Genomic DNA, 14515 nt, shown 5'->3' with positions numbered 1-14515 from the left:
CCATGCTCTAGGGACAATTTACAGAAGCTAATCAACCTACAAACCTGCACATCTTTGGGATGTGGGAGGAAATGAGCACCCAGAGAAAACCCACGCCATCACAAGGAGAACGTGCAAATTCCGTACAGACAGCACACACAGTCAGAATCGAACCCACGTGTCTAGCGCTGTAAGGAATTAACTTTACCACACTGTGCCACCCTTTCTGGTCTTTCTGCTGATGCTGCCTGACCTGCTGAAGCCTTGAAATAGTTCAATTGGATTAACGTACAGATATTGCCACTCGTGAGAAAGGAAGACATAGGTATATAATGGCCACCAATTAATAAATAAAGTCAGTAATTCAGCAAGAAATCTGTCAACCAAAGAGTGATAAAGATGCAAGCACTCTAACAGAAAGAACAGTCTGGCGAGTGGTCCAGGGTACAGCTGGGTAATGGCATGGGAACAACTAGAATATCTCTGATGGGGACATTTTCCTTCTTTAGTGCACATTTGAAGATTGGCAAAATATATCTAGAGCATTCTCTGGGAATCATGAATCGCACAATACGAACAATGCCCTTTCCTTTGGGTTAACTAACCGTTCGTGGCTACAATAAATATCTCATATTTGGAAGGAAGACTAATGGGAGCATTCAACTTTTCTGAAGAAGGATCCCAAACCAAAACTTTGCCTGTCCATGTTCTCCAGAGATGCTGCCTGCCCCGCTGAGTTACTCCAGCATTTTGTGTCTTTTTCTGAAACCAGCATCTGTAGTTCTTTGTGTTTACACCTCCTGATTTATTACTCTCAAAGCACAGAGGCTTAGTTCATCTCAACATGACTGGAGAATATGGATAGGTGATGGGACTTGGGACTATGACTTTTGATACATTGGAGTCAAGGTTTCATCTCTTGGGTGAAGCTCCGTTATCTTCTCAATTTTCTCACCTTGTCAGAGAAAACCAGCTCGATTTACCTTTGATTTTCACCTCAATGGAGACCCTCAGACTATATTTGACCAGAATTTACTGGACTTCATCTTGCACTAAACGATATTCCCGTTATTCCCTTTATTATGTATCTGTCCACTGTGGTTGATTGTAATCATGTATTGGCTTTCCGCTGACTGGTTAGCATGCAACAAAAGCTTTTCACTGTACCTACACACGTGATAATAAACTACACTAAACTAAACAACGGAGCACTGACTTTGAGGGGAAGCATATACCAGATCTAGACTCCTGATAATCATTGGACACGTACATGCCACAAAGGTGCATTTGTTTGTATCAAAATGTATGGCTGTCTCCAGGGGCACCAGGGGGAATTATTCTCTGTTTAATCTGAGCCCGAAGTGCAAACAGCAACATTAGTAATTATCAATATTTATTCAGCAGCTCCTCAATTCGCTACAATGGTAATTAAGTTATTGACTGATGAGCTTGATGAAGGAATTGAATGCATGAAATTCTTCAGTATTATTTGAAGAACTGACACCATTTGTATTCCATGCAGCGGAGTATACCCGGCATTGTAGAAATTGGCTGTGGGTTTAACAAGATGAATGATTGCTGGATTTTGTATGTTCCTTTACAGCAGTAAATTTTATTCCTTTCACATTCCCCTCTCTCTCAACTCCATGGACGAGAGCAGCAAAATGTAGTACTGGTGAGAAGAGATTATCCATTTGAAGATTTAAACTCATTTGAATAGAAGTTGCTACTTAATTTTATTAGTGTAGCTGCAACGTCACAATTATTTCATTTTAATTCTTTAATAATAATTCTCTGGCGCACCATATTCAGCCAGGAGTATTCCCTCACTTGTAGATAAATGACCAATCCAAACTCATTCTCAAAGCAAAGGTACACTGAAGGTTTGGATGGAGTGGATATGTAGAGAGACTCGCCCCTACAGGGAGAGTGTAGGACTACAGGTCATAACCTCCGAATTAAAGGACGTTCTTTTAGGCAGGAGATGAGGAGGAATTTCTTTAGACAGAGGGTGGTGAATCTGTGGAATTCTTTGCCACAGAAGGCTGTGGAGGCCAAGTCAGTGGATATATTTAAGGCAAAGATAGATAGATTCTTGATTAGTACGGGTGTCAGAGGTTATGGGGAGAAGGCAGGAGAATGGGGTTAGGAGGGAGGGATAGATCAGCCATGATTGAATGGCAGAATAGACGGTGGGCTGAATGGCCTAATTCTGGGATCTCAATAACTGCTGGAGCTATTCAAGTGGGTTTCAGAACCTTGTTCTTTACACCACTCTACTAATTGGTTCCATTGGACGGAATATTCTGGCCACAGGTTATCCGATTAAGATTTATTCATGCGTTCATTGCTAGTAAGGTTAGCCCTTAGCACCCCATCCATTATTGCTCGTGAGATTCTGTCTTACAGCGTCGGAGACTCGGGTATGATCCTGACTATGGGTGCTGTCTGCACAGGGTTTGTACATTCTCCCAGTGACAGCGTGGGTTTTCTCCGGGTGCTCTGGTTTCCTCCCACACAGCAAAGACCTGCTGATTTGTGGGTTCATTGGCTTCTGTAAAAAAAAAATTGTCCCTAGTGTGTAGGATAGTGCTTGTATATGTGGTGATCACTAGTTGGAGTGAACTCGATTGGCCGAAGGGCCTGTTTCCACACTGTATCTTTAAAGTAAAGTAATAGGGTGGCTTGAGTAATAAACATAACTGCTAGATGAACACATCAGGAAGCATCAGTGGATGGAAATGGACAGACCATGTTTCAGGTGGGGGACCCTTCAGTCTGATAGAGATCATAAAGTCAAGTCATGGGAGCAGAATTAGGCCATTTAGCCCGTCGTCTACTCCGCCATTCAATCATGGCTGATTTACCTCTGCCTCTGAACTCCATTATCCTGCATTCTCCCCATAACCCCTGACACCCGTACTAATCAAGAATCTATCTGTCTCAGCTTTAAAAATATCCTTGGCCTCCACAGCGTTCTGTGGCAATGAATTTGTCACCCTCCGACTAAAAATATTCCTCCTCATCCGCTTCCTAAAGGAACACCCTTTAATTCTGAGGCTATGACCTCTGGTTCTAGACTCTCCCACTAGTGGAAATATCCTCTCCACATGCACTCTATCCAATCCTTGCACTATTTGGCACATTTCAATTAGGTCCCGCCTCATTCTTCTAAACTCCAGCAAGTACAGGCCCAGTGCCGTCAAACCCTCATCGTATGTTAACCCACTCAATCCTGGGATCATTCTTGTAAACCTCCTCTGAACCCTCTTGAGGCCCACACATCCTTCCTCAGATATGGTGCCCAAAATTGCTCACAATACTCCGAATGCTGACCAGCTCCTTAAAGAGCCTCAGCATTACATCCCTGTTTTTGTATTCTAGCCCTCTTGAAATAAATGCTAGAGGGGAGAGGTCTGGGGGTAAATGCAAGAGCTGGCAAATAATAGATGGAACCAGGTAACAAGAAGTTGATGAGTCAGTTGGGGGAGAGAAGGATGGAGATAGTACCCAAGGCCAGAGGCGATAAGTGGAGAAGACAAAGGAATGGGAATGGTGAAATCTGATGGGCAATGAAGGCAGGGGGTAAAATGCAGAATCAGAGGGTGGGATGATGGGCAGATGGAACAGGGGCAGGGGAGAAGAGAAATGGGGATACCCGGGGAAAGGAGGCTTGAGCGTTAGGCAGGTGGAGAAGGCAGAGAGGGGAAAGGAACTGGATGACGGGGCTGAGGATTTAGAAAGAAAGCTGGGTAAATGAGAAAGAGAGATGGGTGGGTGGCGGGAACAGGGGGGAGGTGCAGTGTGTTGGACCTTGTCAGAACCAGCTGCGTAATCAACAGTCAAGAGTGTTTTATCGTCATATGACCATTACATTCTTACTTACAGCAGCACAACTGATATGTAAACATAGTACTCTGTAAAACCCATAATAAACAACAAAGAAAAGTTCAGCATTTTTCTATTAAAACATGTACAGGTAAATAGACATTAATTGTGCAAAAATAATCCCCCCCAAGTCCATAATGTTCAGAGTCTATTTGAAGCTTGTGGTCTTTAACATAGTTGGCAACATCACCTCCAGCTCTTCAACCCACCTGCCCCTCCCCGCCCGCTTACTACTCCAGTAATGTAATCACTGTGCCACCACAGTACATTAACCTTCTGATCTGACTCAAGCATCTGGGATACAATTGTACAAGTGCTGTCTGCTGCCCCCTTCCTGGAGGATATTGTTTATGTTTGAACCTTGAGACTATGTCTGGGCATCTTATTGAACCACAGTATAGTGGCATCTTGTCCTCAAGCATAAACTTACCAGCAGATGATTTCTCCTTACCCAATGCTGTAGAGCAAGGGCCAATCATCCTGTCACCTACCTGTTTAGTTTGCACAAAATGGCGTGCATCGAATCAGCTTGGCGATGGCTTAAATGCGAGAAGAAGTCGTTTTAATGGATTGTCCCAAAATATTTCCTCAGTAACATCAATCATGGCATCTTCACCTCCCATGGTTGAAAAGTTTTATAATTTGTCACCCAGAATTATATAACATTTTAATAACTCATCTTATGTCTGCCTCTGTTTGCAAGAGCGATATGATTTAGCTGTAGCCACCTGATGAATGGAAGCAGATGAAGATGGTAAAAAATCGAGTAGCAGTGGCTTATCCCTCATTCTTCAAGGGGAAGCAAATAAAGGTGTTTTCGATGGTTACCATCTTCGATGGATGCAGACGACACCATTGCAGCTTAGCTCAGAGATACAGTGTGGAAACAGGCCCTTCGGCTCACCGAGTCAGTGCCGACCAATGATCACCCCAAACATTAGCACTACTGGGGACAATTTACAATTTTTCCGAGCCAATTAACCTACAAACCTGAAAGTCTTTGGGAGGAAGCTGGAGCATCCGGAGAGAACCCATGCGGTCACAGGGAGAACGTACAAATTCTGTACAAACAGCGGCCATAGTCAGGATTGTACCCGGGTCTCTGGCGCTGTGAGGCAGCAACTCTACCGCTGCGCCACCGTGCCACCTTAATTAGTGTAGCCTTCTGTCCATGCGCTCACAGCCATGACATCTTTTTGTTACAGAAAACTCGGTACGAGACCTATGTTCAGCTCCTGAAGGAGGGGGGGGCCGAGATACTGAACAGCTTGGAGAACGATGCCGCTGGGATGAAGAAGTCACACTCCAGCCCATCACTCAACCAAGAGATGCACCCCGCCACCGCAAAAGTCAAGCGCAATGTCTCGGAAAGAAAAGACTACAGGCCCGATACAGCCAACAACAAGCAGAAGTCTTAACTCCACAGCAGGAAGACATCTCCCAACCCCAGCCACCGACCGAAACGTAACCAAGTGACGCAATCTGTGACTTGTATATTTTTGTGTAAAATATTATTTAGTTGTCAACTTTTAGGTAACAGAAATTGTGAGTATGTGACTGATACGCTTGTCCTTCGTTTGCAGACACTCCAATAGCTTTTAATATATATTTTTTGGTTGTTTGTAGGTTGACCTTTTTTTTAAAATATTGCCTTAAAGAGACAGACTCCTATGTGTTGGCCTGCTATTTTAGAAACCGTTGAAGGTCTTTCAGTCCAAGGTTTACACAAGGTAGCTATCAATGATTGCCAGCCTGCAAACAGGTATGTGTCAACTCCCAGACAGGGAGATGGCACAGGCTGCATTTCAGCGACTTGTGCATATGAAGTTGGGAGCAAGGTGGCTGCTGTCATTTGCAGTCCTTTATTTTTGTCATTTCTAATGGTTTAAATTATTTTAAGTTGTCAAACACTCACAAAGAAAGTTGAGTGGAGTGAAGTGAAGATTTCTCTGGATGTTTTTTTTATTTTGTAAAGAAACTTGGCTTTGTACTGTGTAGCTTTCCTGAGATCGGCGAGAAGCATTTCTTTCGTGTACTGTTGGCTGGTTCCTCGATTACTTCTCCTCTCTGCAAGTGGAGGAAACAAACCCCTCAACCTTCTTACTCGCTCTGCATTTACCCTGCCCCGTCCACCTCCAGTCGTCACCATCAATAGATCGCTCGGGCCCACTGCCTTTAAGTGATTCCTGGGAAGCGGTTGTATTCGCGAGCAGTTTGTGCTCTGAGGAGCGGCAGAATCTCCCTGTCTTTAACGTGTCAGCCACTTAGCGGTACTGTGACTTCAGCATTTAGTGACACCACGTGCCAGTGGCCCAGTCTCTCTGCACAGCCACTCCACGCAAACAGTTGCTACTGAGCCACGAGGTTGTCGTCTTTCCAGTGTTAGGAGAACAAAAATAGTTTGAAACACTTTCTGTTTTGACATGATCACTTGGCTCCATTTTTACGCTTACTACGAATGCCAAACAATCTCGTTACCTGTATATGATGTTTCCTTGACAAGAATATAACAAATATATCGAAGGTACCATCTGAACCCTATTGATTGTATCTTTAAAAACTAGTATTTATAGTGCACTTTAAACAGGACACGTAGCTTGATCACTTGTTTTTATTGTTTTTAAAAAAAAAGAATATGTGTTTGTCTTCCATTTTGTTGTATAATTCCAGGCACTTACATGCGGGCAAGTTCTGGTATCAGTTAGACAAGTTAAAAGAGGCGGTGTTGTTGGAGAATTGCAATTGATCGGACAGAGCGTTTGCTTGAAGCAGGAAATTGCATTTTGCCCTGACAGCTACTGCTGTAATTGAATCTCTATAGTAATGAGGCTGCAGTTTAACCCTCACCGTGCCAGTAAAGTAGGGGTCTCGTACCTGAAGGAAGAGCACAACACTGTGCCTAATTGGGAACTCAATTTTTATCCCATCGAATGTGGAGAGCATGTTTCTTTTCCGTAAAGAAATTACATCACGCTCGCTTGGCAGAATGTCACTCATACCTTCTGCGTCTGCAGATAATAAACGGCTGTAATGGAATTTACAGTGAAAAGTGGTATCTGCTAAGTCATGCATTTTCAGAGGCAAATTGGTGTCTCTGCTCAGTGACATTTGGTGTTTCTCTGTGCTGTTATGATATTTATTGACGTTCCTTGTTGCATCTCCACTCAGTTCTTTAGTCCAGTGGATTTTTTTAATGTTTTCTGTATATAATAGATTTACTGTACAACAGCATGCAGGAAGCTTACTTTCTGCTGCAAATGTTCCTTGTTTTTGCATGGTGTTCTCTTGGGGAGACAAGAGTTCACATCAATAAATTCTATTAGATGTTGTATTGATTCCTGACTCTTGTTTACAAAGTAGCTTAAAGTTTTTTCTTACATTTGCTGCACTGCTGTCTGATGCACTGTGTGAAAGGTCAAGCAGGCGAGCACGGATGTACCAGAGAATGAATTGCAAAAGTATCAGAACCTACCATTTGTCCGTATCAATGTTGCAAGATCTCCTAAAACACATCATTAGGGCGGCACAGTGGCACAGCGGTAGTGTTGCTGCCTTGCAGCGCCAGAGACCCAGGTTTGATCTTAACTATGGGTGCTCGCTGTATGGAGTTTGTACATTCTCCCTAACTGTGACCGCGTGGGTTTTCTCCGGGTGTTCCTGTTTCCTCCCACATTCCAAAGACAGGCACATTTGTCGGTTAATTGGTTTCTGTAAATTGTCCCTAGTATGTTGGAAAGGACTAGTGTACTGGTGATTGTTGGTTGGCACGGACTTGGTGGGCTGAAGGGCTAGTTACCATGCAGTTTCTCTAAACTAAACTAAACACATAAGCAAAATATCTATACTGAGCCACGTAAACATATAGTTAGGGCACATGGTTAGTCCTAGAGATTAAAATGCACTCTTGAGTTTGGAACAATTTACAGAGGCCATTTAACTTGCAAAACCACATGTCTTTGGGATGTGGGAGGAAGCGGAGCACCCAGAGGAAACCCACGCGGTGACAGGGAGAACGGGAAAACTCCACAGAGACAGCAGCCGAGGTTCAGATTGAACCTCTGGCGCTCTGAGGCAGCAGCTCCACCAGCTGCGGCACTCTACCACACTTGGAGAAATGGGGTTGTTGAATCAGGGATTGGTGGTTTTAATCTGGGGAGATCACGGGGCCAGGAGCTGGTATTTGTGGGGTCCAGTGATTCCTAGAATCATGGAATATTTCCAACACATTCACTGCATCGTGTCTGCTTTCATCGAGAAAGAACTATCAATGTAGTCCCACATTCCAGGTCTGGATCCATGCCCTTGAAGGTCATGGCTCTTAAAGTACACATCTAGGAACTTGATCATCCTTTATTGTCACATGTACCTAAGCACGGTGAAAATCTTTGCATACAATCCAGTAAAATCATACTATAGATAAGCACCATCATAGATAAGTACAAAGGGCAGCACAGTGGTGCAGCGGTAGAGTTGCTGCCGTACACCACTAGAGACCGTGTTTGATCCTGACTGCGGGTGCTGTCTGTAGGGAGTTTCTACGTTCTACGCGTGACCGTATGAGTTTCCTCTGGGTACACTGGTTTCCTCCCACATTCCAAGGACATACAGGTTTGTAGGTTAATTGGCTTTGGTAAAATTGTAAATTGTCCCCATCATATAGGATGGTGCTAGTGTATGTAGATCACTGGTCGGCGCGGACTCAGTCGGCCGAAGGGCCTGTGTTTCTGTGCTGTATCTCTAAACTAAACTGACGATTGTAGTGTAATAGTAGCCTTCACTGAGACTGTACACAAAGGATCACCACGTTTTTGGCGCCTTCAAAGTTTTTAAGAGTGCAGTCTTATCTTGGCCTTGAAGGCCTGTTGCCCAGGCAGCACCGATCCTCTCCTCCCCATCCGCCGCCATCTTGAACACGGCCCATTGTCCAGCGTCCCCCACCATCGCAGTCCGCCTCACTGGTTCCCAGTCTACGGGGTCTTGCAGGAGACGAGCCGTGAATGACTCCAGGTGGGTTGCCGGTTTGCGGCGGGTGAGCCAGGCCTGCTATCGAGGCATAGCCGCGGCTGACCAGGAACTTCGCTAACTACAATGGGCTTTATGATAATAGACAATAGACAATAGGAGGAGGCCATTCGGCCCTTCGAGACAATAGACAATAGGAGGAGGCCATGCAGGAGGAGGCCATTCGGCCCTTCGAGCCAGCACCGCCATTCAATGTGATCATGGCTGATCATTCTCAATCAGTACCCCATTCCTGCCTTCTCCCCATACCCCCTGACTCCGTTATCCTTAAGAGCTCTATCCAGCTCTCTCTTGAATGCATTCAGAGAATTGGCCTCCACTGCCTTCTGAGACAGAGAATTCCACAGATTCACAACTCTCTGACTGAAAAAGTTTTTCCTCATCTCAGTTCTAAATGGCCTACCCCTTATTCTTAAACTGTGGCTGATGGTGGGGAAGGTGTTGGTGCAGTGTGCTGCTGGGTGGAGAAGTGGCCAGACAATGAAGGTACATCATCACTTACCTTGCATTCTATGCTGGTATTCTGCTGCGGAGTTCATGATCCCTCAGGAATTACCAAGGAGATTGGGACATCTCTCAGGACCACCTCCTCCCATGGGATGTCCTGAGCTTTGTGTGCGCTCAACTCGCTCAAAATGCCCACCTCTTTCACGCGGACGTGGAGGTCAGCATCACCATAACCTTTTCCTACATCTGCGTGGTATTGTCTTCAGTGATTCCCAGGTTGCACATCATCTTCCAGCCATGGATGGGTTCAGAGGAGACTCAAAGGAAAAATAACTGATGATGGCTGGCTGACAGTAGTGGGTGTGGGGGGAGAAAGCTGGAAAAGCGATGGGGGTGGGACAAAGCTTGACAAATGATGGTGGATACAAGTGAGGGTGGTTAGGTGAGGGTTTAGGTTGACAGTCAAAGGCTTGAGATGAAAAGGAGACAAAAAGGTGTCAGATAATGAGAGGAGTGAAATGTAAAGGCAGAGGGAGGGATATAGATGAAAGGGTATTGGGGGGGTCGGTGGGGTACGTGTTAGTGAGAGAATTGCATTCACACTGGGGTTGGTGGGGCACAGGAAAGAGGGGGGAGGGGGTTTATTACCCAAAATTGGAGAATTCAATGTTCAGTGCCCTTGTTTGATAAGTTTCAATTCTGAAGTAATTTGTACTTGACTGGCACAAATGAGCTCCAACAGGACCCCACCACTGGACACATCTTCCCATCTCCTTCCCTTTCTGCGTTCCGCAGAGACCATTCCCTCCGTAACTCCCTGGTCAATTCGTCTCATCCTACCCAAACCACCCCATCCCCAGGCACTTTCCCCTGCAACCGCAGGAGATGCAACACCTGTCCCTTTACCTCCCCCCTCGACTCCATCCAAGGACCCAAACAGTCTTTCCAGGTGAGACAGAGGTTCACCTGCACCTCCTCCAACCTCATATATTGTATCCGCTATTCCAGATGTCAACTTCTTTACATCGGCGAAACCAAATGCAGGCTCGACGATCGTTCCGCTCAACACCTTCGCTCAGACCACCTTAACCAACCTGATCTCCCGGTGGCTGAGCACTTCATCTATCCCCTCCCACTCCCAGTCTGACCTTTCTGTTCTGGGACTCCTCCATTGTCAGAGTGAGGCCCAGTGCAAATTGGAGGAACAGCACCTCATATTTCGCTTGGGCAGCTTACAGCCCAGCGGTATGAACATTGACTTCTCTACCTTTAGATAGTTCCTCTGTCCCTCTCTTCCCCTCCCCTTCCCAGTTCTCCCTCTATCTTCCTGTCTCCACCTATATCCTTTCTTTGTCCCGCCCCCCTGACATCAGTCTGAAGAAGGGTCTCGACCCGAAACGTCACCCATTCCTTCTCTCCAAGATGCTGCCTGACCTGCTGGGTTACTGCAGCATTTTGTGATACCTTCGATTTGTACCAGCATCTGCAGTTATTTTCCGAAAAAACATTGTCAATGGTGCCTCCATTGTGCACCAATCCTTGCACAGAGTGTAGAAAAAGCAGAATTGGGACAAACTGGTTTGAATTTCCCTGGTATGATTTTGGCATATGTTTTCCGAGGGTTCGTAAAACCTTACGCATGATTGCGGAATGTTTACGTCTGTAAGACGCGGCCTCATTTGATATTCTGGTTACAATCGGCTGGTCCAAGTGGGCCACTGATTTTCCGATTTTGATTTTGTTCATTCCTTCCACACAAGCTTCTTTTTGTTCTCCCGTGAAGTGTTACAGAACCGATAATCCAAACCAGCTGTTTACAAATCTGAATTCGGAATTAATCTCACATCCCTCAAGGGTTGTGTGGTTAAGTGGACAACCTCTTAAACAAGTCAAATGATCTCAGCAGCCTCTCCTGAGGAGAAGGCCTTGGGTTCCACGCTGAGGATGAATAGAAGTTAGCTGCAAGCGCCTGGTTTACAGTCTCTGTGCACTCCCAACATCAGCCAAGCTGATTTGTAATGCAAAGGGACATGGGTCTGAATTTTCTTCACACACTCGAGCTATTTTTTGAATCTATTTGTCCTTATTTCTTACAAATCGATTGTCTACTGAACCTGGCAACAGAAAGGAACTTGATTAGATTCAGCCAGGCAAGCAGAATCAAAGATCAACCCAAGTATAAAATTAAAACACAGCCTCAACTGATCCAAGGGAAACGACCCACACAAGAGGACTTTTTAGTGTGTTTATACCAACCATCACAGCCTGTTTAATGTGATATTGATCTGTCCTAGAGCCACAGAGCTGTAATGCAAGGAAACAGGCCCTTGGCCCATCATGTCCATGTCGATCTCGTTGGCATATTGGGTTAGTCCTATTTACCTGCAACTGGCCTATACTGTAGCTCTCTCTCTCTATTCTACATACTTGTGTCCATATATAGTTGTTCAAATGTCTTTTAAGATGCAAGAGTGGAAATTATTTAATTGTTATATGTAGCAAGGGCAATGAGGGCAAGCATGCCAAACACCTTCCTCACCTTGAAACATAGAACATAGAACATAAGAAGGTACAGCACAGGGACAGGCCCTTTGGCCCACAATGTCTGGTGTGAACATGATGCCAAGCCAAACTAATCTCATCTGCCTGCACATGATCTCTCCCCCTCCATTGCCTGCTTATCCATGTGCCTATCTAAAAGCCTCTTAAACATGATGCTTGATTCAACCTTCACCACAACCCTTGGCAGCACATTCCAGGCACTCTCCACCCTCTGTGTAAAAACCGTACCGCACAAATTAAATATTGGCCCTTTCACCTTAAACCTATGCCTAAGATAGACAAAAAAAATGCTGGAGTAACTCAGCCTGACAGGCAGCATCTCTGGATACAAGGAATGAGTGATGTTTCGGGTCGAGACCCTTCTTCAAACTCTGAAACGTCACCCATTCCTTCTATCCAGAGATGCTGCCTGTCCCGCTGAGTTACTCCACCATTTTCTGTCTATCTTTGGTTTAAACCAGCATCTGTAGTTCCTTCCTGCACATTAAAGCTATGCCTGCTAGCTTTGGAATATTCTAATGCTAAGCTGACGCAGGCATACAGGGCCAACTAACTGCATTCAGAGTCCTTGCCTATTTACAGACCAATTCCTGAGGTCAGGATTGAACTCGGGCCTCTGACGCAGTGAGGCAGCAGCTCTACCAGCTGTGCCACTGTGCAGCCCTTTTAACCTTTCTTTTAACATTTGTGAATCTTACAGGTAGAGGAAAGGTTAGTTTTAACAAACTTCTGGTTCTGGGTGATTACTGTGCAAACACCTCATAAGTGGTTATCTCACGCAGGTCTAAAATGGACTATCTTAAATGGTGAAAGAGATAGAAATAAATAATTTTGCCTTGTGGTCAAAGATCACTTAGGGAATAAATAGGACTTGGAGAATTATGCAAAGTGACAAAACCATGGCACAAGGGTTAAGCATTTGTTCATAGCTGTGCACGGCATGGGAACCTCTCATTTCAAACCTGGTATGAGCAAAATCTGGAACGATTGTTGCAACCCCCCAGGGAAATGGTGCCGGGTAAACTAAACGACGGAAAGTGCAGACAAGCCAGATTTAATTTATCCCTGAGTAATGAAAGAGATACAGAGGTTGAGCATGATGCCCTGGTAAATACATTCTCAGTTAATGCCAGATGATTGGAGAAAGCATATGTGGTGCCTTATTTATAAAAAGGGATTAAAGTCAAATGTGGAAACTTTAGACCCCTGAGTCTAAACTCTCTGGCAGGGAAAGTTAACAGCAATGTTCAATAATAATCCTAGCACATGGAAGGTGATATAGTTGCCTTGGAAAAAAATCCCAAGAGCCACAAGAATAATTTCTATCTTAAGGAAGCTTAAATAGGCTTAGGAACATTAATCTATATACTTCAGAACGTTTACTGATCTGATAGAGGAAGACAAGATAATGAAAATGTGCTGAATGAAAAATCATTCCAATTGAACTGAACAGTGAGGTCTAGCAATATTTATTTAAACTATGCAAAATTGGATATTAGGTGGCTCTGTCCTCTTGACACACAGATCCTTTGGGTATATTTTTAGCTGGTACATATGTTCTGACTTACTGCAAATCCCCAGAAGCAAAATGGACTGGTTTTTCATTGTTGCATATATCCCCCTGCACAGAGCATAAATCCATGGCAATAATCTTCGGTCCACTTTATCTTGTGATGTTCAAGTTATCATGTTACATGGGGCAAGCTACATTGGATTCACTGAGTATTTTTACCGGCGTTTGCAATGGGTATTATCTGCTCTTCCTGTGATTTTGTTTTCTTCTCTGTTTATAGAGTCCTAGAACTATACAGCATTAAAACAAGCTCTTCCACCTAGCTTGACCATGCCAACCAAGATGCCCATTTGGCTGCATTTGGCCCATATCGCTTGAAACATTTTCTCATTACCGTCTCATACCTTCCTTCTTTTACTGTAGTGTCTGTAGACCTATTACCTGCCACACTTTACCCAGCCTCTCCACTTTTCCAGCTTTCTTTCTTCACCCCCCCCCCCCCCCCCCCATCACAATCAGTCTGAAGAAGGGTCTTGACCCAAAATGTCACCTATCCATGTTCTCCTAATTGGGTGCTGCCTGACCTGCTGAGTTACTCCAGCACTTTGTGTACTTTTGTGTATTAATCAGAATCTACAGTCCTTTGTTTCTAGTATCTATGTACCTGTTTAAAAGTTGTTCAACTTTGTAATTGTACCACTTCCTCTGGCAGCTCATTCCCTACATTTACCACCTTCTGAGTGAAGAAATTGCCAGTAATGTTCCAAGATGTAGCACAGACACGATGGACAGAATGGCTTTCCCTTGTGCTGATACTCGAGCCTTGAATCTGAGATGAGGACATATGAGCCAAATGGTTTAGTCTCATCCTGGGGATATGGCCATGCATCTTTTACCTCGTACATGATTTCGGCACATGCAGTATAACGCAGTACAACATAACATGGAATAACAAGCAGCATAGCATGCACAATTAACTTTACATTCTAGTCGCAAGAAAAATGGGAATCCATTTTGAATGATTAGATGACGAGACCACCAACTAAAAAATGTTGAAGTGAGAAGCACTCACCAAATAACAATTTAAGTATAACATTGTGACAG

The 14515-nt window shown here is 44.5% G+C and overlaps 1 protein-coding gene across 3 annotated transcripts in view; it reads left to right on the top strand.

Annotated features, from left to right (window-relative positions):
* psd3l (pleckstrin and Sec7 domain containing 3, like) overlaps positions 1-7196 on the top strand; it is a 296641-nt gene extending 289445 nt beyond the window's left edge. For all 3 annotated transcript variants that reach the window (XM_078403848.1, XM_078403858.1, XM_078403865.1), the window contains one exon: positions 5073-7196. In XM_078403848.1, coding sequence (XP_078259974.1) covers positions 5073-5285 — 213 coding nt within the window. In that variant the 3' untranslated portion in view covers positions 5286-7196. The remainder of the gene's footprint in view (positions 1-5072) is intronic.
* Positions 7197-14515: the final 7319 nt, after the last annotated feature.

The sequence above is a fragment of the Rhinoraja longicauda genome, chromosome 1 (genome assembly GCF_053455715.1).
Source record: "Rhinoraja longicauda isolate Sanriku21f chromosome 1, sRhiLon1.1, whole genome shotgun sequence".
Lineage (NCBI taxonomy): Eukaryota > Metazoa > Chordata > Chondrichthyes > Rajiformes > Arhynchobatidae > Rhinoraja > Rhinoraja longicauda.
Note: the sequence above shows the minus strand (reverse complement) of the source record. Positions and strands in the feature narration are given on the sequence as shown.